General features: G+C 38.0%; 1 protein-coding gene across 3 annotated transcripts; it reads left to right on the forward strand.

Annotated features, from left to right (window-relative positions):
• Positions 1 to 1,167: 1,167 nt before the first annotated feature.
• LOC133869370 (nuclear transcription factor Y subunit A-7) lies at positions 1,168 to 21,184 on the forward strand. 3 transcript variants are annotated; one of them, XM_062306345.1, is made up of 7 exons: positions 1,168 to 1,365; positions 1,535 to 1,660; positions 8,103 to 8,166; positions 9,302 to 9,435; positions 19,835 to 19,936; positions 20,093 to 20,257; positions 20,423 to 21,184. In XM_062306345.1, the coding sequence occupies exons 3-7, from the start codon at positions 8,139 to 8,141 to the stop codon at positions 20,606 to 20,608; spliced, it is 615 nt and encodes a 204-aa protein (XP_062162329.1). In that variant the 5' UTR covers positions 1,168 to 1,365; positions 1,535 to 1,660; positions 8,103 to 8,138; the 3' UTR covers positions 20,609 to 21,184. The 3 variants fall into 3 exon arrangements, with proteins under 3 accessions (XP_062162329.1, XP_062162332.1, XP_062162330.1); XM_062306348.1 differs by having other exon boundaries at positions 1,542 to 1,660; XM_062306346.1 differs by lacking the exon at positions 1,535 to 1,660.
• Positions 21,185 to 22,709: the final 1,525 nt, after the last annotated feature.

Consider the following 22,709-nt stretch of genomic DNA (forward strand, 5'->3'; position numbering starts at 1 on the left):
AATTTTTTTATTAGGAATTTGATATCTTATCCATTTTAAGGCTTTATTTAGTGGTTTACAGTTTATGACTAATCTAGGGGCTCCTCTTTCTAATTCAACATTTTTTAAAATATAAAAGGTTGAACAACTCTAAGGTGATTTGCTTTTCCTTATTAATCATTTTTGTAGTAAATCCTAGATTTCTTTTTTACAGTATTCTAATAATTATTGATTCATTTGAATAGGCTTAGCTTTTGTTGGTATTGTTTCTTTATTAAAATTTGATTTATATGGTTATTGGACAACATTATTTTTTCTATGCCAAAAAGCATTTGGAATGTTAGCACAAATTTCTGATTCTATTTTCTCTTGAAATTTTTTAATTTTTTGTTGTAATAATGGGTCCGTTAATTGTTTATCTATTCTTTTGTGTTTTAAGTCTTGTTTTAAGAACATAATTTGTTTTTCTTTTCTGTTTCTTATTTGTTTGGAAATAACATTAATTTTTTGAAATATGAAAATATCTTTTAGTATGTTAATATCTTTAATTAGTGGTGGTAGAATAAATTTGAATAAAATTTTATTTTCCATAATTTTAGTACTAATTCTTTTTATATATATTAATAAAATTATTATTTTAATTTAATGTGGTAAAAATATTGACATGACATCAACGGACATTGTTTTATTGGACAAAAACACATGGGAAGTACAATTTTAATATATTTCTAATATATATATATATTTTAATAAAATTATTATTTTAATTTAAATGTAACAAAAATACTGATATGACATCAACAGACATTGTTTTATTGGATAAAAACACAAGAAAAGTACAATTTTAAATTGGCGACAAATCTAAGAAAATAAAATTCAAATTTAAAAATTTAAGGAATGATTACTGTGTGTTTATGAATTTCATAAACAATTATCCATAGACTACGGTACTCTTCCATGGTCCCACTGCATATGATCCGTACACTCGCACAAGCTGAACTACAGAAACGACAACGGTCAGCGGTTACTTCTTCACAGCCCATCCACTCACACCGAGGGCCCCACGGAACTCGTGGTCTAGATTTAGCGTCCCGCTCACCGGTCAGCACCACTCCTTGCCCGAATCACCCATCTGAATTTCTATGGCCCAGATCGATCTCAGACTGGCAAACCTGCTCGACACTTAACACAAGGGAAAATAGAGAAAAAAGAAAAAAGAATCGGGAAAAACTTGGAAGCGGAAAAGGGCAAAATAGGTAGGTAGCAGTGAAGTACGGTGGTAAACTTTCGTTTTCCGGAACAGAATTAGTTTCACTTCCTGCAAAAAGGAAAAGAAGGAGAAGAGAATTTTTACTTATAAAGGGGCCTGTGAAGTTTCCCTGTAAGGTAAGTTTCGAAATTCGAAACCCTAGTTTGTTCAATTTCTTTTTTTCTTTTCTTTTTTTTTTTCTTGCTCCCAAGTATGTTTGGTGGCTCAGAAATTAAAACAATAATTGAGTGATTTTTATTATTTTTTTAAATTTTTTTTAACTTTGAGACTGTGCTGACTTCTTAGGCTTCAGCTCTTAATTAGTTGTCTGTTTTGTTTGGTTGCTGGGAAATGTGTGGAAATAAATGAGAGCTCGGAATTCGATCACTGGGTTCTGAAGTTTCGTTTTCTCGGTTTCTCGGCAGTACTTGGGTGAGTTTTTTTTTTTTTCTTTTTTCGTGTGTGATTATATTTGAAATTTTCTGAGTGGTTTTGGTTTCTGGTAATATGTGTGTTCGAGTTTCTTGCTTTGCATTCGAAAACTGAAGAAATTGGAGATGTATGCATATTGCACATTTCGTTGTTTTTTTTTTTTTTTTTTTTTTTTTTCTCCCGGATTTACATGGTTAATTGGGTACTTTTTTTTTAAAAAAAAAAACTGTAATTGAGCTGATTATTCAGGTCTAAGTTTAAGTTTGTTGATGAATGAATTTGTAGTATTTTTGGGTTGATACTGAATAGAGTTGTAGACAAGGGAATTAATAGTGTTATGGTAAACAGTCAGTCTCCAGTTATCTTGTCCTTTCTTGGGTAATTACATTCTAGGCCTATCGTCTAGGAATGGTTACAATAAGCATGCGAATGGCAAGAACTGATTTGTTGTTAGATAGATGACCTAACTGAGGTGAAAGAGGAAGAGATTAAGGCAATAGAGTTTTTTTTTTTTTTTTTTGAAAAAAAAGTTTGTGAAGCCATTCAGCATCAATATATATTGAAGAAAGGTAATAGGTTCAATCTTAATATGTCAAATCTGAAAGATTTTAAGGGTCATTATGCGTTTGGTATGAGCATTGTTTTGATAATTTATGATTATTTTGGATGAGAGTTACTGTTTTCTTTGATTGTGCCCCTCCGAGGATTATGGGCTTTTTTTTTAAAATGATGTATAAAATTTAGGGAAAGTATGGTCCAGATTTCATTGTACATCTGAATGTCTCTAAGAAATCAAATAATTGTCTTGATTGGAAGATGAATTTGAAAGTTGAATTTCTGTAATTACAATTTCCTGATTATAAGTTTTTATGTTTCCAATTATGTTTGTCATGCTTTAGTTCCCTTGAATTCAACCTTGTCTCCTGGCATGTAGCATATTTGGGGGAGTTGGTCATCATACGTCATCTTTTATATTAATTGTCACTAGCACTTGAATTTGTCTCATGATTGCTCTCATCTGTATGAAAACTAGCATATTGGATGTCATTAAAGCAAATCTTTCTTTCCATTTGTGTTTTCTAAGGGCACGTTTGGTACGCGGGTTAAAGCCTAGAATGGAATAACTATTCCCGTGTAATAGTTATTCAATTCGTTTAGTTACTTTATTGTTTCTAGGAATAACTATTTATTCTTCTTCTCAAGGGGTTGGCTCAAGTGGTTAGGGCATTGGTCTTTGTGGTAGTCCCATGAGGTCTAAGGTTCGAATCCCCTTGGTTGCAAATAATTCTTTGGGGCCAGTTTGTCAGCGAAACCGAAGTATTATCCGATCCGTGTGGAGGGGGCGCTTTACATGGGTCCAAGGTTTACCTGACAGTGGTGGGTACACGAACTGGCCCTGCCTTGGAGGTAGGGGTGGGCATGGGGCGGGGTGGTTTTTTCCCCTTTTTGGCCTCGGCCTGCACCTTGCGGGTTGTGCAAACTCAAACCGTGGCTGCAGGGGTAGAGAGTGTATCTGCATGGTTGCGGTTTGTGCGGTGCGGGGTTGTGCGGGTATCCTCGATTCAGGCCAAGCGAAGAATACTCCGTCAGCGACGAACTATAACCAAAAACCAAAGCTTTAGAAAACATTAATCACAGCTAAAGAGGGAGTCACATTCTGTTTTATTTGTGCTTTTCTTGCGAATTATTTTCTCGGGAAACAAACGGAGAGTGATAGAAAGGGCTGACCTTTCACTTTTTGCTCATTTGGGCTACCATTTTTGGGGATCTGAAGCGTGGGTGAGATCTGAGAGCAAGGCGGCAGGTAGCTCTACAATTTGTAAACCCTAGTCATGGAGGAAGAGAGAAGAAGAGAAGAGAAGAGAAGGGAAGAAGATAGATGAAGAGAAGAAGAAGAGAAATGGAGGCTGGAGGCGCTAGGTTAGAAAAGTAGAAAAGGAAGTATCTAGAAGACAAGTCATTAGGTTTCGTTTTGTTTCTTTCTTTTTTCTTCTTCTTGATTTTTTTTTTTTTTTTTTTTTTTTTTTCACGCGGGGCGGGGCGGGTCCCCAGTGTTTTTTAAAACCCCAACTTGCACCCCGCCCTGCCCTACACGGGTTGGACAAAATCCAACCCGTACCTGCACATTTAAGCTGAAAAACCGTTGAAATTGGGGCGGGGTGGATCAGTGCAGGTGGGCGGGTTTTTGCCCACCCTTACTTGGAGGGGTTCCTTGTCATTAAAAAAAAACTGTTTATTCTTCAAAATGAGGAATAGCCCAAGAAGGAGAGGAATACTTATTCTTTTCTTGTTGGAATAGCACACCTATTAACATTTACACAAACGCCCTCCAATTATGTCCCTCTCTCGTTCCTCTTCTAGGTATCTCTCTCTCTCTCTCTCTCTCTCTCTCTCTCTCTTGATAAGACGAGACAAAGCACGGAGTACAACTTGGTAGATTGGGCCCGGCCAAAACTAAATGACAAGAGGAAGTTGCTGTAAATACTGGGGAGAATCAGTACTCAATAAGAGCAGCATAGAAAGCCTGCAGCTTGGCGTACTTTTGAGCTAGAATCCCAAAGCCAGGCTCTTAATGAATGATGTAGTTGAAACTTTAGAACCTCTACAAAGTTGTAGTGGTGGTGTGAATGAAGTCTCATCATCATCAACTACTAGTGGTGGTCCATTTGCCATGGGTGGAATGCCAAATTACCGAATGCGTCACAGGTTTTCCAACAACGTTGGTCCCGATGCCAGTTGTCGATCTCCTAACCCAAATTGTTCCCCTGGTAGCCCTGCGGCATGCAAGGTTAGGTGAGAGGAGTCTCACCATCTGTTTACTTGTTTGGTGTGTTTTTTTCCCTCAACCCCCTCTTGAGTCTTGACGTGACAAAATTCCCTTGTTTGCTTCGTAATATCTCATGTACATGGTATCCTGGTGATCCCGAGCCTTTGTCAATGACTTTTCTCTGGCTTGGTGCTTCTAGCAATGTGAAAAGCTTACATAAACATTTTCTCCGGCTTGTTGATGGCTGCAAATCTCAGACTCTCAGTTAAGAAAGAGAACAAGGTTCTTGACATTTTTAAAAATTTTAAAATTTTTCGTTTAAAAAAATAAAGAAAAAATTCCATAAAAATGTAGATTAGAATGGTATTATAAGGGTGTTTTAGGAAATTTGATTACAATATGATTTCTTTCACCAGCATATGACACTGTATCAAACACTGAAATGCATACTCAGGGTTCTATTATAGTGTTACAACAAAACTAATGAATAAAAATAGCTATTGTATTACAGTTTCTTCTATTTCCAGTATTAGCTATTCCTTTTTCTTAATGGATTAACCATTCTGCGTACCAAATGTGCCCCAAGTCTTTCACTATAATTGGATTAAACTTGGTTGTGATATGTAAGAATCAAGTATTGTTTGTCAATTGCTTTAGTCTTTAACCACTGCCATTTCATAGTATGACTATCATGCTATGTTGCTTTGGACCTCAAAGTGGAGGTTGCTTGTCTTCTTAATGGCATACTAACTAAATCTGATTAATTCCATCATTATTAGAATTAGCATATTCCTATGTTAGTGAGTTTAAGTATCATATAGAATTTATATTTTCTTCTTCCATGATTAACTTTAAACAATTTAATTTGCTATTTGTCAAAGCATAGGCGTTTGTTTTCTTTTGATTATATTATGTCTGTCCAATCTTCCAATCTTTAATCTTATATACATGTATATAAAGAAACTTTATATACATACCAAAAAAAGAAAATGATTCCAAGAATTCATTTGTTGATATGAATCGTTTCTCAAAACAATCCAACTTCTACGAACCTTCATCAGTTTGTCCATTGTTTGGTGCCATGCTGGAGCTTGATGATTTTTGCAACGACTTAAATTTAATTTAGAATGAATCAAATCTACCCAAGTCAGATTTGAACCTACTGCTAGCCAGTCTCAATTCATTAATAAAATGTATCCTAAAGTAAGTAGCTGTAACTAATAAATAAGTCCTAAGTTATGTTTGGCCAAGGTGTGTTCTCCTATCTCTGAGGAGGGTTTGGGGTTGCGGAATTTGCTCATGTTCAACCAAGCCCTTCTACGGAAGTGGTTATGGTGTTACGCCTATGAAAGAGAGGCTCTTTGGAGAAAGGTAGTGGCCGTTAAATATGACAGTTAGTGGGGTGGGTAGTGCTCTAATGAAGTCTTTGGGTCTTATCAGGTGAGTCTTTGGAAATTCATTACGAGAGGGTGGGAGGAGTTTTCTAGATGTTCTAGTTTCAAGCTGGGTTATGGCTCTAGGATTATTTTTTGGCACGACGTGTGGTGTGGGGAACGGCTCCTTTAGTTTGTGTTTTCGAAGTTGTATAGCATTGCCTGCTTTTGGGATGCTTCCGTGGCTAATCATCTTCAGTTCTTTAATGGCTTTCTTCAATGGAACATTAATTTTGTTAGAGTGACACATGGTTGGGAGTTGGAATTCTTTTCCTCGTTTTTCATTCAGTTGTATTCCATTAGGCTGGAACAGGATGGTGCTAACAATATTTGTTGGAACCCCTCCAAGAAAGGGTTGTTTGATGTAAAATCGTTCTATAATGTCTTAATCCCCCCTGACAGCAAGCCCTTCCCTTAGAGGTGTGTTTGGCGAAGCAGGGACCCTTTGATATTGGCCTTATTTGCTTGGTCTGCCGCATTAGGTAAGATTCTTATAGTGGACAACTTAAGACAGTGGAAAATTGTTGTAGTAGATTGGTGCTGTATGTGTAAGAAGAGTGAGCGGTTTCTTGGACCGAGTCCCGAAGTGCTGGTTATCTCTCATCCCTTGCTTGGAGTGTTTGGTGGCGTTGGGTCTGGTCTGTCGTCTTTGTTTGGCGTGGGTGGGTTTGATTCCTCTTTTAAGTTGGAGATGGGTTATGTGGGTGGCCCTCTGTTGCTGCCGCCTCGGCCAATTCTCTTGTCTTCAACGGTAACTGGTTGCTCCCCTCAGTTTTTGCTGGGTATGTCTTGGAGGGCCAGCAGTCTTGTTTTGTCGCTGAGATAGGGTGAATCTTTGCAGGGAGGTGATCTGAATGGGGCTGGTGTTGGAGAGAAAAATGAGATGGGGGTTATAGGTTACTTCGAGGCAATGCAAGATGCTAAATCATGTTATCACACAATGGGGATCTCTTACGGGGGTGATGAAAAGTGTTTTTTGGATTTATTGACATTAATTGATGAGGGACAGTGTATTTCTGCTCCTAAGCCAAAAGGGAGTAGACAGGTTAAGAATTTGGAGTGCTCGATAAACTTTGACGCTACGGGTGTTCGTTCTAGCCAGAGTAAAGGCAAGAGAGCTTTTGCTGTGTTGTAATGTAGTCTGGGTGTTTTGGTAGGTTTAGGGTTTCGGTTGTGGGTCTATTGTGTCTTGACTGTCTGTTGTTGTTTTTTTTTTTTTTTTTTGTTTCCTTTGTATGCTTTTTGTATGTTTAGGGGCGCCTTTCGCTTTTTTAATATATTTCTTTGCTTACCTATATAAAAAAATAAAAATAAAAAAAGAAAAAGAAAAAGAAAAAGTGGGAAAACCGTTGACCACCTCTTGCTCCATTGCGAGATGGCTAGTGCCTTATGCGGCTTATGGTGATTTATTTTCGGTTTTTTTGGATTAGCATGGGTCATGCCTCGTGGGTGAGAGATCTCCTCACTTGTTGGAGAAGAAAGATTGGTAATTCTCAAAGTGAAGCTTTGTGGAAGATGATCCCGCTCTGTTTGATGTGGTGCATTTGAAGATAAAGAAATGACTCGGAGCTTTGAAGACAGTGAGAGGATGGTGGCAAAGCTAAAGACCTTATTTTTTCATACCCGTTTTCTGTGGATAGTCTTCTGAGTGTTTGCACATTTCTAGTTTTCATGACTTTTTTATCTCTTTCTCAGATTAGGTATTTCTATTGTATACTTATGTTCTGCTTATCAAAAAAGAAAAAACTTCTTATGTACTTGAGTGCGCCCTTTGGTTTTTAATGAAATCCATTTACTTATATATATATATGTAGTATTCACGAATAAATAATTATGGAAATCCTATTATATTTGTTAATTGGACCACTATTGTCATATACGAGAAGCAGATATCATGTCTATAGGTCAGGGCTATTATTTGTGTAATATTTTATTTGGTTTGTCCTATACTAATCTGTTTTCCAATGACATCTAAATTATTGCCCGAGGCTGTATTCTCACTGTGCATTATTTTCATACTCGGCATTATGGTACTGGATATCATTTTCTTTTCTGGTTTTTGCCTTTCTGTGGTTGTGTAAATGTTAAAATATTAAAGATTCAAGCTTTGGTTCTTATTTAGTGACTGAAAGGTCCTAGTTTGGACCAACGATATGACTTTTGGTGACTTGGGGTCTTTTTCTGCTAGCCTGTCTCTGGAATGCTTTCGTTTTTACTTTGAGAGTGTTGGTTGTTCTGCCAGATTTGACTGTGGGGATTCAGCGTGCATTACAGCCTCATGAGTTCTTCTGCAAACGATCTTTCTGGTATTTTCTTTCTGAGGCTTGATCAAATTTATACAAATGTGTTACCCTTTTAACTATTCTGTTTTGATCTCAGTGGACTGATTAAATCGTAATTTAATTTATGCTCTCATTGACCCAGTTGTTAGCATCAGTCTAACTGACTGCAATTGCCTCTGCTTTGTGCTCTAACTCTTCAGAATATTGAAATTACAATAATGTTTTTCCTCCAAAGTGTGAAAGCTATTAGTTTCTTCTTGTTCTTTTTTCTTTTTTCTTTTTTTCTTTTTCTGTATTAGTATCAGTTATCTTATCAAAAAGAGAATAACCCTAACCAGAGAAAACCTAATCCTCTCCTTTAACTCATACTTTACGGAGCATTTGATCCTAGTATCAGTTATCTTTCGGGTTCTAGGGTTTAGGTTTTGTGGGTTTTGTTGGGTTAGCTGTGATTGCTCCTGTATATACTTCCTGTGTACTTAGGGGTACCTTATGCTTTTTTCTTTAATAAAATTTTGCTTACTTATAAAAAAAAAAGATCTCCAGCATGAGTATGGTGCTACTCAACCACCAGAAACAAAGGATGTTCACATTATAACAACTAGTCCTTTTTTGTGTGGGTTGGGGTGGGTCTCAAGTAAGGGTCTTCGTTAATAAGGAATTTTAAGGTGCTGGTTTTGGCAGTTTCATTACCTTCCATGGTAATTATTTTTTAGTGGTTAGATTTGAACAGATGACTTACCCCAATCCCACTTCACCATTTTACCACTTGAGCTGGTCAAAGTGTATATCCATCTGTGGTAATATTGCTTTGAGATCCTACGAATCCAATGATGGTTGATTTGTAAAAAATATGGATTGAAATAACATTTCTCTATTGCTTTATGGTTTTCTTTTTGTCTGCTTCCGTGTATTAGCTCCTTGTGCTGTGATAATTATCAATGTTGAAGAAACTTACAACTTTCTTTGTCTCCATGTAAAAGTTGACTAACCAGTCTGATTTCTTAATGCTGGAGTTCCTCACTTCAATTGTGAAACTTGGTGCCTTTAATCTTTGTTTTAGTAGTTGCTAGTTTCTTCATGGTCTTCAAATACTCCTTTTTTTTTAAAAAAACTTTTTCATAAAATATTTATGCATTGTAAACCAATGATTGTCCAGATAATAGTGAAGCTGATGAGCACCAAAAGCTCTCAGAATCTCAGATTCATGTAACTGGAATGTCTCTTTCTGGTATCACTACTCCAAATGCTCAGTATCCAACACCTCCGCAGCTTGGAGCAGGACATGCTGTGGTACTATCTTTGAAGCCAACTTTTAAAGTATTTCATGTATTTTGAACTTATTTCACTTGCAACATCTTTTTGAAAAGTTTTTTTTTTCAATTAAATAATTTGTTTGCTATGTATATTGCTGAATTTTTACATTTTTTGGGGGGTTAATATTAATCTGGACATAACTTTGGACTCCAACTGCCAACTGTATTGTCATACACAGTCTTCGGTACCCTAAAGGATCCCAATCCCCTACCTTGTACTTATGTAACATCTTTACCTCAAAACCTGCTTCCCTACTACAATCTTCTAATTAAGTTCCAAATATTGAATCTTATTTGTTCCTGATATCCTGCCAATGACAACCAAGTGTCTTCCTCAATGTTGTTTTGCTAAACATTTGGATACCTGGTAATTATTTCAGCATTGCAGTCAGTTTGTTCTTAGTCTGATCAAGTGAGAATTTTGTTATGCTGAGATTTCTTGTTTTCTTACTCTATTGAACATGAGTTATATAATCCTCATCGAAAAAGCTTTTTGGTACGTCCATTACAAAAGTAAATGTAACTGTTAAACTCCTAGGAAATGAATGAAATTTGTATGGTTATGCGGTCAGGATAGTGTATATGTTAATTTGATACTCTTTTTTTTTTTTATTCCCTACTTCATATTGAATGTTTGAGATGTGTTTAACCATATGCCTGAAAAAGGATCTCTTGATGCATTAATTATTTGATGTTAATTAATTTGTGGATATCTTCCTTAGTAGACTCAAGATGATTGTCATTCAGAATTTGGAGTAGCAATGAGACACAGCAGTCAAGAAGTCTGAAAGTACATGTCGAGAAAAGATATTGTATGTGGTGAGTTGCAAAAGCAGGCTTATCATTCAAACCCAAAAATAAAAGGAAAAGAAAAACCATAAATAGGTAGAGAGAGAAGGTTAATTATGAAACAAACTGACTTCTTGTTTCTTGGGTACTAGAACCATCAATATACAATTCTTGCCCATATTCAGCGGCATGGTACCTGGCTATCAATGCTTGTAGTGAGAAAGAAAAATATAAAATCCAAGGATATAAATAGAACTTTGAATTAGGTATAGGAAAAAACCAACTTTTATTGTGGATAATTTAGGTGAAGGTAGAACTAGTTTTGAAGTAGAGAAGGTTTGATGTGGCCAACAATTGAAGGATATGCTTGTTCACCTGTATTCTTTTGTTCTTAGTAAGAGAGCAACAGTAGCCGTATGGACTGGTCAGCTGGGATGTTGCATTGGAGTTCAAGATTTTATAGGACTATCTGTGATTGGAAAATGGAGGCTGTGGATAGAGTTTTTATGCTCTTAATGCTTTTTTTTTTTTTACATTTACATTCGGGCTACCCATCATATGATGAGCAATCCAGATGCATTTGTCTCATCCTCGCCATACCAAGGCAAAGTGTCATCTTTCGTGTCTCTAGTGTTAGAGACGATATGATGTGTTGGTGACCGATTGGGAGTACTAGATTAAAGGTGAAAATGCTTGTGACTTGCTTTAACATTTCGTCTTAGGTGATCTTCTTTCTCCTATGGTGTTTGTGGTGGTTATGGAAGCGCTTAGCAGGATGTTGAATGCGTCTATGCTCCAAGGCTTGCTTTCAGGCTTCTTAGTGGGCTTCTTAGTGGGCTTCATGGGTAATGAAGCTTTAGTGGTGAATCATTTACTGTTTGCGGATGATACCTTAATTTTTTGTGGAGCTCAAGCCGAGCATGTTCGAAATTTGAGGTGTACCTTGTTATGTTTCGAAGCGGTGTCAGGGTTGAGGATCAATTTAGGCAAATCCGAATTGGTCCCTATTGGCGAGGTGGAAGATGTAGAGTCTTTGGCTCATATTCTGGGTTGTAGAATTGAGTCTCTGCCGATGACTTATTTGGGTATGCCGTTGGGGCGTCGTTCAAATCTATTTCTATTTGGAATGGGGTTATTGAGAAGGTGGAACGAAGGTTGGCTAGTTGGAAGAAACTGTATTTGTCCAAGGGTGGTAGGGTAACTTTGATTCACAGTACTCTTTCTAGCATTCCTACTTATTATTTATCTCTGTTCCCTATTCCTGTGAGTGTAGCAAAGAAACTGGAGCGGCTTCAAAGGGAGTTTCTGTGGAGTGGTTTGGGTGATGAGACTAAATTTCATTTAGTCAATTGGCATCGAGTCTGTACTCCAATTAAGGCTGGTGGATTGGGTGTTCGTAATGTTATTAATTTTAATCAAGCCTTATTGGGGAAGTGGATTTGGAGGTTCTCTCAAGAGCGTGATGCTTTGTGGAGATCGGTGATTGAGGTGAAGTACGGGAGTGTGATGGGAGGTTGGTGTTCTTTACCGGTTACGGGGCCTTATGGTGTCAGTGTTTGGAAGTTTATTCGAAGGGGGTGGGATAGTGTTGCCAAGTTTTTGCGTTTTGAGGTGGGAGATGGGTCTCATATTCGCATTTGGCATGATCTTTGGTGTGGGGACAAGCCTCTCAAGCTCTGTTTTTCAGCTTTGTACTCTATTGCGCGTTCTCCTGATGCTTGGGTGGTGGATAATTTGTCTGTGGTTGGAGGCGTGGTTCATTGGAATGTTCTCTTTACGCGCTATGCTCAAGATTGGGAGGTGGAGATGGTGATGTCCTTCTTTGTTAAGTTATACTCTACTCGGGTTCGACATGGGGAAGTTGATAGGGTGGTGTGGAATCCTTCCAAGAGGAATTTTGAAGTGAAGACTTTCTACAAAGCTTTAGTTTGTCACGAGGCGGTCTCTTTTCCTTGGAATGGTATATGGCGGGTTAAAGCTCCAAAGCGGGTGGCGTTCTTTGTTTGGACAGCGGCTTTAGGAAAGATCTTAACTCATGACAATTTACGTAGGCGTGGTATTGTGGTGGTTGAGTGGTGTGTTATGTGTAAAAAGCATGGGGAGTCCGTTGATCACCTTCTTCTTCATTGTGACTTGGCACGGGTTGTTTGGAGTTATTTTTATAGCTTGTTTGGGGTGGAGTGGGTTATGCCTAGTAATGTTGTGGATTTATTGAGGGGTTGTGGCACTTTGTTGGGTCGTGGTCCTGTTTTTCGTATATGGAAACAGGTTCCTCTATGTGTTTTGTGGGGCTTGTGGCGTGAGAGAAATTCTAGGCTTTTTGAAGATGTGGAGTCTTCAGTTGGGGCTATTTGTAGAAAGGTGCTTAATTTGTTATATCTTTGGGTGTCGGCGCATAACCCGGGTAGTTTGTTGTTCGCTGACTTTTTACTTTTTTGTTCTTTCATTTCCTCTGTCTAGGGGCTCTTTTGTATACTTCCTGTGTACTAGGGTTGCGCCCCTCTGCGTTTTTTAATGAATTCTTACTTATCAAAAAAAAAAACATTTTGTCTTCTTAGGCTATTGTTTCGCTTTCTTCTTCTTCTTCTTCTTCTTTTGGTTTTCATGCTTGTCTTGTGTTTTATTGAGTGCAAGCACCAGTCCTTTATTGTCTGATTTTATTGATTTGTTTATATATGTATGCATGTATAGTCACACTTATGGTGGTTGACTGTTGGAATATGTACTGGTCTCATAGGTTTTCTTTGATTGATGCTCAGGTGGTAGAGAGTTGGTAGCTGCAGGAAGCACCATTTGTTTTAAAGGTGATGTCTGGGTGTTGGGGGTTACACTGCCAGACATGATTTTTTTTCTTTTCTCTTTTTATTTTTTTTATTTTTCAAGTAATCTCAAATTTATCAAAAAGCGCATAGGCGCAACTCAAGTACGTAGGAAGTATAGAAGAGAGACCTAAGTAGAAACAGGAAAACGATCTAAAAACATATGTAAGCTCAAAATATTAAAATTAATGGCGGCAGTCCAATGAAAAAGAGTCTTAAAGAATAAAGCCTTTAATTTCACCAATGTCCTTTCACGATCCCCAAAGTTTGGATCGTTTCTTTCCCTCTAAAGATACCACATAAGGCAGGGTGGTATCATCTTCGAACTACATCAAGCTGAAACCTACTACCTAGCACTCTCCAACAAGCGAAGAGATCTACCATCTGACTGGGCATAACCCAAGCCATCTCTACATTGGTGAAGATAGTATTCCAAAGGGCACTTGAGTGTGGTATCATCTTCCAAACTACATCAAGCTGAAACCTACCACCTAGTGCTCTCCAACAAGCGAAGAGATCTGTCACCTGACTAGGCATAACCCAATCCATCCCTACACTGCTGAAGATAGTATTCCAAAGAGCAATTGAAATCTCACAATGGAGTAGAAGATGATCAACTGACTCCCAATTTTTCTTAGATATGCAGCACCATTCACCCACAATGACATGTCGTTTCCTTAAATTGTCTATGCTGAGGATCTTCCCTAATGCAGTTGACCAAGCAAAGAATGTCATTTTCAAGGGAACTTTATTCTGCCAAATACTCCTTAAGGGGAAAGGAGTACTATCATGGGGAATAAGAACATTGTAGTATGATCTAATATCAAACAATCCTCTCTTAGAAGGTGCCCAATAAAGTTTCTCTTTACCACACTGTCTCACTCTAATGGAGTACAACTAAGTGAAGAATGAGGTAAAAAAATCTACTTTCCAATCGTGAGCCGCTCTGGAAAAGTTAATATTCCACTGATGAGCTAGTCTGCCATTGCAGCTTCCTTAAAATGGGCAATGCTAAACAAGTCTAGTTGTCTTGTGATCTCCATACCGTACGTCATGCTAAAATTGAATTTTGGAGCCGTTACCCACCTCAAAACTAGTATGGCTAAAAAGCTCCTCCTAGCTCCTCCTGATATTTTTTCAAAGCCCCATCTCATACTACCCATGGACCTCATTTGAGAACACCACCGACCCTATGCACTGCTAAATTTAGAATCCATAACCACCCTCCATAAGACCTCTCTCTCCTGAACATAGCGCCAATGCCACTTCCTCAAAAGAGTTAGGTTGAAAACCAGTAACAGTAAATTCCTAACACCCAACCTTCCTTTAGAGATCAGAGCACACGCCTTAGTCCAACTAACCAAGTGTAATTTGAACTCTTCACTCATACCAACCCACAAAAATTCCCACGGCAATTTCTTGATGCGATGGGGAGGGAAAAAAGAGACATGAAGAAGGTAGATTAGATGAAGTGCTTTTAATAAGTGTAACTCTCCTACCCTTTGACAAAAGTACATCATCTTCCATCTTGCCAAACTACGTTCTATCTTCTCCATAATATCCTAAATAGATTTAGCCCTAAACAAGGCTCCCTAGGGAAGACATAGGTATTTCATAGGCATAGAAGAAACCCTACAACCCAAAATATTAGCTAGACCTTCGATGTTGGTGACATTGCCAACCGGGACCAACTCTGATTTAGCCAATTGATCCTCAAACCTGAAACTGCTTCAAAGTATAAAAAGAAACAACGCAAGTTGTGAAAATGATATGGATTTACTCTGCTAAATATCAAGTTGTCGTCCACAGACAAAAGGTGAGAAATGTTGATAGCACCATCACTCCTAGGTCCCACCGTGAAGCTTGCTAAAAGTCCCTCATTCCCTAAAGCAGAATTCATTTTACTTAACGCCTCCATAACGATAATGAACAGAAAGGGAGACAATGGGTCTCTCTGTCTTAGGCCAGGGGAGCTACTAAAGCCGCCCGTCGGAGTGCCATTCACCAATGCATAAGAGCACACTGAGGAAATGCAATATGCTATCCATTTACGCCATATTTCTCCAAAACCGCATTTCCACATACAAGAGAAAATCCCAATTGATATGGTCATAAGCGTTTTCAATATCCAACTTGCACAACACACCTGGTTCCGTAGATCTAATCCTACTATTAAGGCACTCGTTAGCAATGAGAAACATAGTCTAGAATTTGTCTACCCTTGATGAAAGCGTTCTGAGACTTAGAAATGATCTTCTCTACTAGCATTTTCAACTTGTTAGCTAGAACTTTGGCAACAATTTTGTACACTCTACCCACTAAGCTAATAGGTCGAAAATCCTTAATATCAACAACCCCTGGTTTATTCGGAATAGGAGAAATGAAGGTGGTATTGAGGTTTTTCCAAACATACCTCTAGCGTGAAAATCATGGAAGACATTCATGATGTTTACTTTAAGCACCTCCCAACAAACTTGGAAGAAACCCATAGTCAAACGTGTGGCCATCAAACCTGGGCTACCAATTGTACCGCTTGGTAAAGAAGTTGTCGTAGAACTGCACATTGTGTTCTTTGATCCTAGTTTGATATGAACAAAATGTACCATTAACCACCAGCTACTCAATGGAATTATTCATTTTATTCGAATTGGCCACTCAATGAAAGAACTGTGTGCACTTGTCACCCTCTCTTAACCATTGTGCCCTCGATTTTTGCCTCCAACTCACCTCTTTCAAAAGAATTGTCCTCTCCAATTCATTAATCCCAGTAGCCTTCCTTGTTATCTCCTCATTTAAACGTCTCCCTTCCTCCAACCATCAAGAACCCGTAAGTCATCCAAAAGAAGTTGCTGCTTTCTCTCTATATTTCCAAACATCTCATCATTCCAAGCTTGTAAATAAGCTTTAAAAGCCTTAAGTTTGTGAGCCAAATTGTAACTTGGAGAACCCTGAAACAAATAAGAGGTTCACCACAATTCACCCTATCTACAAAACCTTATGATTTTAGCCACATGTTCTTGAGCTTGAAATATCATCTGGCTCCAGGAATGCCTCTGCAATTGAGAAGAATAGGAAAATGATCCGAGCACAATCTAGGTAACCTCTTCTAGAGCAAATTAGGGAACTGGGTTTCCCAATCTGGGGAAACAATGAATCTATCAATTCTAGACCAAGAAGGAGGGTCCCTGTTACTAGACTACGTAAAAAAGCCGCCCATAAGAGGAATGTCCAAGAGCCCCTGCTCGGAAATGAAATCGGAAAACTCCGACATAGCTGGACAAAAAAGGCTTTGCCCGATCTCTCACTAGGAAAACGAGTGACATTGAAACCCCCCCCCCTCTTGCGCGTGCACTAGCATAAGTCCCACCAACTTAACAAACCAGCCAATTCATTCCATAAAAATATTCTATCATCATTGGCCTAAGAAAATTGATCTTCGACATTTCTGAAAGAAATGCCAATTGAGAATTCACCCACACTCTTCGATTTTCTCCACCACCCTCCTATTGCACATGAGCAAAATACCACTGGAAAGCCCCTAGAGTCTAAACAACACCAATCTACATGAATACACCCCCATAAACTACGCACAATACTAGAGGACATAAGCTCTAATTTGGTCTCCTGAAGACAACTTTTGCCTTCCACTCTCCGAGCAAATTTCTTACTCGAAGGCGTTTCTTTCCCTCGTTTAACCCTCTTACATTCCATGATAGCAATTGAGGCTAAATGGATAAACCGAGATACCCCTTCCCTTCACTCTGCTACGGCCTGAACTTCCACCCGTAGAATCATAATTGATCGAGCAGGATAATCTTTTCAATTCTCTTTTACTTCAAATGGCTGATTTGGAGTTGGAAGCCCACCCCTCCTGGTTATGTCTCACTTCAATGGTTGTAAGCAAGATCAATAGTTGCCCTTCAAACTCCTCACAAGATAGCCCAACAAAATGGCATTGTCCTTCACCTTCTGCAGTACCCAACTAGAAGCCATTGGGGGACAACAGCTCAGAGGCTCACAAACAAAGCGTTCTTCCCTAGTAAATAATACCAATTGCAAACCTGCTAGACCATTCCTTTCTTCACAACACACATCAAGCCCGTCCAGACTTGAAGAATCTTTGCCACCCAAACAACTTGCTTCACCCACCCTGGCCTTTAGCCTGCTTTCCTTTTCCTTATTCGAGTGATCCTTCTCATTAACAGAGCTATCCAACACTGCTGACTACTTTTCTGTCTCAAAGCCACTGAAACCCAATAGGTTACCCTTAGGGATTGGATCATCTCCAACATTGACGTCCTGGCCAAATTCGATGAACTTCCAGAACAAGCAGAACCTTAAACAAAGGAATCGACATAATTCACGACAGGTGGTCCAGACCTGAGAATTATCATCTGTACATGATCACTGGTGAAATCTGAGCTTGAAGATTTCACGTGGTGCTGCAACTGGGTGTCCTCCGGCGAGACCTTAGACAAAGCACCACCAGTGGCAGAGCTAACACCATTGACCTCCAAAATCCCTTTCCCTTATCGTATAACTGCACGGCATCTGCTCCATAACCCACCAGCGAAGCATTCAGGTTGCCATCAGCCCCTCCGGAGTTCAGTCCTACACCCGTACAATCCATGCTTATAACCAAATCCAATCCCAAAATAGTGAAATTCCCTACCCAAATCCAATCCAGACAGGAATTTAAATGACTACAATCTTGCTTCAAGGGTGACTTTGATCCTTTATCTTTCACAACTTGTGAGAATGGATTATTTTTCAAGTAGGAAGAAGAATATGCATATTGTTTCTTCTAATTGGTGAATAATGATGATGTTGGAATCCATCAAGCTATTATTTTGACCTCATTGAAACCTTATTTTGTCTTCAAATTATCTTTCTGGCCAGTCCTATTTTATTACATCTTAAATAAAGGTTTAAGGAGTTATTTTATTATTTCTCTTTGTTTGTAATTATTTTTGAAATGAAACTAGAGGCAAGACAAAACTCTTGTTGCATTGGTTAAGCTCTGTTACTCTTTGTAGTCATGTTGCAATTTCATCTTGGACGAACAAGATAATAGATTCTTTGAGCAAAGAGAGAGACGTTGTTTTAGGTCTCTCTTTCACTCTATATGAATCGTCAGATGCATTCTCTTTATTAGATAACTAATGCATTCTCTTTTTTAGATAACTGTTAGATTGCAGTGTCACAGGTTTTTATTCATTCCTCTAGAGAGAGCTCACTTAAAATCAAATCTGCTTAGTAATAGGTACTGAGGGATGCATTGGGATAAGTTTGTTGAAAAGCATTCGGAAGGTTAGGAGGAATTCTCCGAACTTATTAGCTTCATAGTTGGGGTGGGGGATTGAGGGCTGCACAGGATTGGGAACTTGAGTCGCTGGAGCAGTTTATGAGGTTATTATTTTCTGTTAACTTGAATAGGGAGTGCAATGAAAGGGTGTGAAGGAGTTTGTCAATGAGTAAGTTTGAGGTAAAATTGCGTTATGGGGCTCTGAGAGAAGGCTTAAGGGGAAGCTTTCTATGGAGGAATATTTGGCAGGGTCAATGACCTTTATAAAGGTGGCTTGGTTCTTTTGGACCACAAGGAGGGAAAAAAATCTTGAATATGGATAACCGTAAAAAAGCAGTGAAAGATTTTAGTGTGTTGGTGATGCATTCGTAAATCAAGTGGAGGTTCTGCAAATCATCTTCTACATCATTGAGACATTGTGCGAGAGTTATGATCACTTGTTTTTCCTTTGTTTGTGTAACGACCTAAGCAAAAACGATAATCATATCTGCGCTATCACCCCAAAATGACTAGTCAATTTGGGGTGATCCTAGAATTCCTTATAAAACCCAATTTCACTAATAGGCAACCAATGTGGGGACTTAGCACCTATGAGTTTCTTTCTATAAATCACCTACTTTATGTGGGCAACTCACCTTTTCAATATGGGACCGGGGTGTTACAGTTTTGGGTTGCATTGGTGACAGTGAAGTCCATTATAGAGTTGTTTGGCCAGTTGGAAATGTAGCTTTGTAAGAATGGTAGTAGAGTAATATGGAAAGCACCCTCATAATGTCTCAGTGATATGCAAGGATTTGAATACATGGAACTCTCAGTGATAAAGTCTGATGATGTTTTTCAGATGATGTTTGATTGGTTGATAGAAACTACTTTCTTCTTTTTTGGAGCTTGGTAACTTTAGATCTTAATTTTTTGCGCTTAGTTGTATGCTTCCTGTGTAAGGGTGCACTTTTTTATTTAAATAATATTTTGTTGTAAAAAAAGAAAAACCTGGTAACTTATAGAGTTCAACCTCTTGTGCAAAGAGATTGACTGAAGCTGGTGATATTTATACCTTCTCATTTTAGAATTTTTAATATCATTGGAAGTTGGGAAGTTGCAGCTTCTAAAAAATTATGGACTGGCAACTGAAAATCGAGGGGGGGGGAATTAAATATTCAACTAGTATCTTCTGTAGTCATTTCTTCATCTGGTTACTGTCATTGCTTTGCATTTCAGCAATATATTCTTTGGAGATCTCTTGCCTGGAAGTTATAATTTTAGAAAGTCATTAACTCATATTGTTTGCATAACAATGGTGTCTCATGATTGATCAATAGAACCGAACGCTATAGTTCATATTGAAGTTCTACTACTGAACTAGTTGCTAGAATGATTATGGTTTCTCCCTCACCTCCCGTTTTTCATATTTAAATTTGGTTCTGTGACATTTAGTTAATTACCTGTTGGCTTGTCTCTTGAAGGCACCAGCGGCTTATCCGTATCCAGATCCTTATTATAGAAGCATCTTTGCTCCCTATGATGCACAGCCGTATCCTCCACAGGCCTATGGTGGGCAACCAATGGTATGCTCTCTTTAATGCCATATGTTGATACTCTTACCTAAAACCGCCATATATTGATTTTCTGATTCTTTATGACATATGGTAATTGTGCATGTTGAGACCACACATTGCTTATGACCATCTATGTTACAGTTATTGGATAATTACTTGTCTCAGGTCCATCTTCAGTTGATGGGGATTCAGCAAGCTGGGGTTCCTTTGCCATCAGATGCGGTTGAGGAACCTGTGTTTGTGAACGCAAAACAATATCACGGCATCCTGCGACGTCGGCAGTCACGCGCAAAAGCTGAATCAGAAAATAAAGCCGCCAAGTCTCGAAAGGTACGTAATTAGCCACAAATTTTTTGCCTCTTATATGCAACATTGTGGTGAGTCTGCTTCATTGGGTACAATGTTTAATAAAGATCTGTGGGGTTGCATCGTTTCTCAATCCAATATTGTTGATTTAGTGATTTATCACTCATTACTCAAAGACTAATTTTGCAGCCATATTTGCATGAATCTCGACATTTGCATGCACTCAGAAGAGCTAGGGGATGTGGGGGTCGGTTTGTCAATTCGAAGAAAAATGAGAGCCATCAGAATGAGATGGCAGCAGGTGACAAATCGCAGTCCAAAATCAATCTGAACTCTGATAAAGGTGAGATTGCTTCCTCGGATGGCACATCCTGAATTTGGCAGCAATGACAAAGCGTACAAAGGGCTGACACAAACCGGTTATTCATCAACGATGTCCATTATACCAAGGTTCCGTACCAGCTGCAAGGGTCTCAGTATTGCTTCAGTCTGGATCTAAACTTAGAATTCAGAATCATGTATAGGTTATCCGTAGTGAATTTGTAGGGAGGCCCTAGATATAGTATTATCGAAGCAGTGACTCTTTTTTATCTTCTCCTCGGTGGATTTCTTCTTAGGCATTTAGCTCCTCTCTTTTTTCTTTTTTCTTTTTTCTTTTTTATCGTCCCTTCGAGAGTGATGGTTATGTATACTGTGTGAGCATTTCTTTGCGCACTTGGAACACGTGGCGAGTTCAGGACTTTCTAACACAAAAATTTGATTCCTGTTGATTGTTTGGTTTGGTTATGTTTCTCACCGGTACTTTGATTCCATTGTTGTCAGGTGGGAGAATAAGTTAGAATGATATTTTATGTCATATATTCACTACTGTGTAATGTATTTGTACAAAGAGTTGCGTGGCATTCATAGGAGCTTGTGGTTGCCCTGAGTTCAATAATTAGCCTTTTCTTATGCCTTTTTTGAAATATTCAATAACGTTAGCCAAGAATCAAACCCATGCAGTAGTAATGAAGCAGTTCAGCTATTACAAGCAAAGCATATTCTTTATTCATTGTAATATATATTGACATAATTGTACGACAGAAATCGTGTCGTTTTTGAACATCTTTCTTTCTTGGAGATGGAGCCAGAAATAGCATCTCCACACATGTAATACATGCACAAGTATGAACATCCATCCCTGTTTGGCTGAGTAGAAAGAAAGGTGAGAGGATTACTTAATCCTTTCTTTGGAGCGGCGCCGCCCATGGATTTAGTTATTCTCCCATGGGAATTTCCTCTGTAATTAGTGGGGAATAATATAAATACAAGTCAAAAAGATTGGCTTTTGTGTTGACTATTGTCAATGATTTATTTGGGTCATTCAAACATTATGATATTCCTCAATCAATTATCTCTTCGACAAACATGGGGTTGGGTTCTCAAATTTCAACGTCCCAACATTATCTGATTCCCGATGTTTCTACCGTGAAATCATTGCAAAATTTATTTTTTTATTTTTTTATATATATATTTTTATTTTAACTTTTTTGTGTCAAATTCTATCGTTGTTTGGATTTGTCCTTATTGGAAACTGCATTTGTTTTTTTGTTTTTATTTTTGTTTTTGTTTTTTTCACCTCTTACCTGAAGTTGGTTGGTGATGGAATAAGAGATTAAGAGGACTTTTTGGACATGCACTCGTGTTCTTTTTTATATTATATTCTCTTCCCTAATTATGCTACTTTAAACCCACATGGCCAAATTGACCCCAAGTTTAAGCAAAGTTGTAAAACAAGCAGTCCCATCGTGAGTATTGCTAGCTAGAACAAAGCCTTCTTGTCTTACTAAGATTATTATTAAATTTGAAATGAATCACTACTAAATTTTGATCCGATAGTAATTTTAGAAGCCGAAACAAATTTAGAGAGAAAAATAAAAAAATAAGGGAGGTCAAAAGTTTTCATTTTTTGAAATAATGTGTCACAATCTCAAGTGATCTATCATTTTAAGAAATGTGTCATCTCATGGGATGATGACACGTCATTTGAAAATTACTTTTAGAGATAAAAATTTGGAAAGTAGGACATTTCTCATTTACATATGTTACTGATAAGGGCGGTAAATATAATAATAATTTAAAGAAAAACCCATTTAACCCTAATGAATACTTATGCCGGATTCAAAGTAGTGGTGTATGGTGTTTAATTTTATAAAAGAAAAAAGTATTATTGTAGGACTTATGAGTGAAATTAGCAAATGTTTACCACTTAATCATCCATAGACTTCAAGATTACTCGTTCCTGTCCCATTCTATCAATTATTGTAACACTAGTCTCTGTGGTACCAAACTTTTCTGTTCATTCTTTGTCTAAGATAGTAAGATGATTTCACAGCAACATTGTTTTCTTAAAATATATATTTTAAAAAAAAAATGGAAAACTTTAGAAGATCACAGCTCAGTCCATGTATATAGAAAAGTAGTAAATTAAATAACT

The sequence above is a fragment of the Alnus glutinosa genome, chromosome 5, assembly GCF_958979055.1.
Source record: "Alnus glutinosa chromosome 5, dhAlnGlut1.1, whole genome shotgun sequence".
Lineage (NCBI taxonomy): Eukaryota > Viridiplantae > Streptophyta > Magnoliopsida > Fagales > Betulaceae > Alnus > Alnus glutinosa.

Excerpts from the sequence above, each read along its gene's own strand:
- LOC133869370 (XM_062306345.1), top strand. The coding sequence starts at position 8,139 with ATGAGTTCTTCTGCAAACGATCTTTCTG. Across the intron at positions 9,436-19,834 it reads TTGGAGCAGGACATGCTGTG|GCACCAGCGGCTTATCCGTA; the intron begins GTACTATCTTTG and ends TGTCTCTTGAAG. Across the intron at positions 20,258-20,422 it reads AAGCCGCCAAGTCTCGAAAG|CCATATTTGCATGAATCTCG; the intron begins GTACGTAATTAG and ends CTAATTTTGCAG.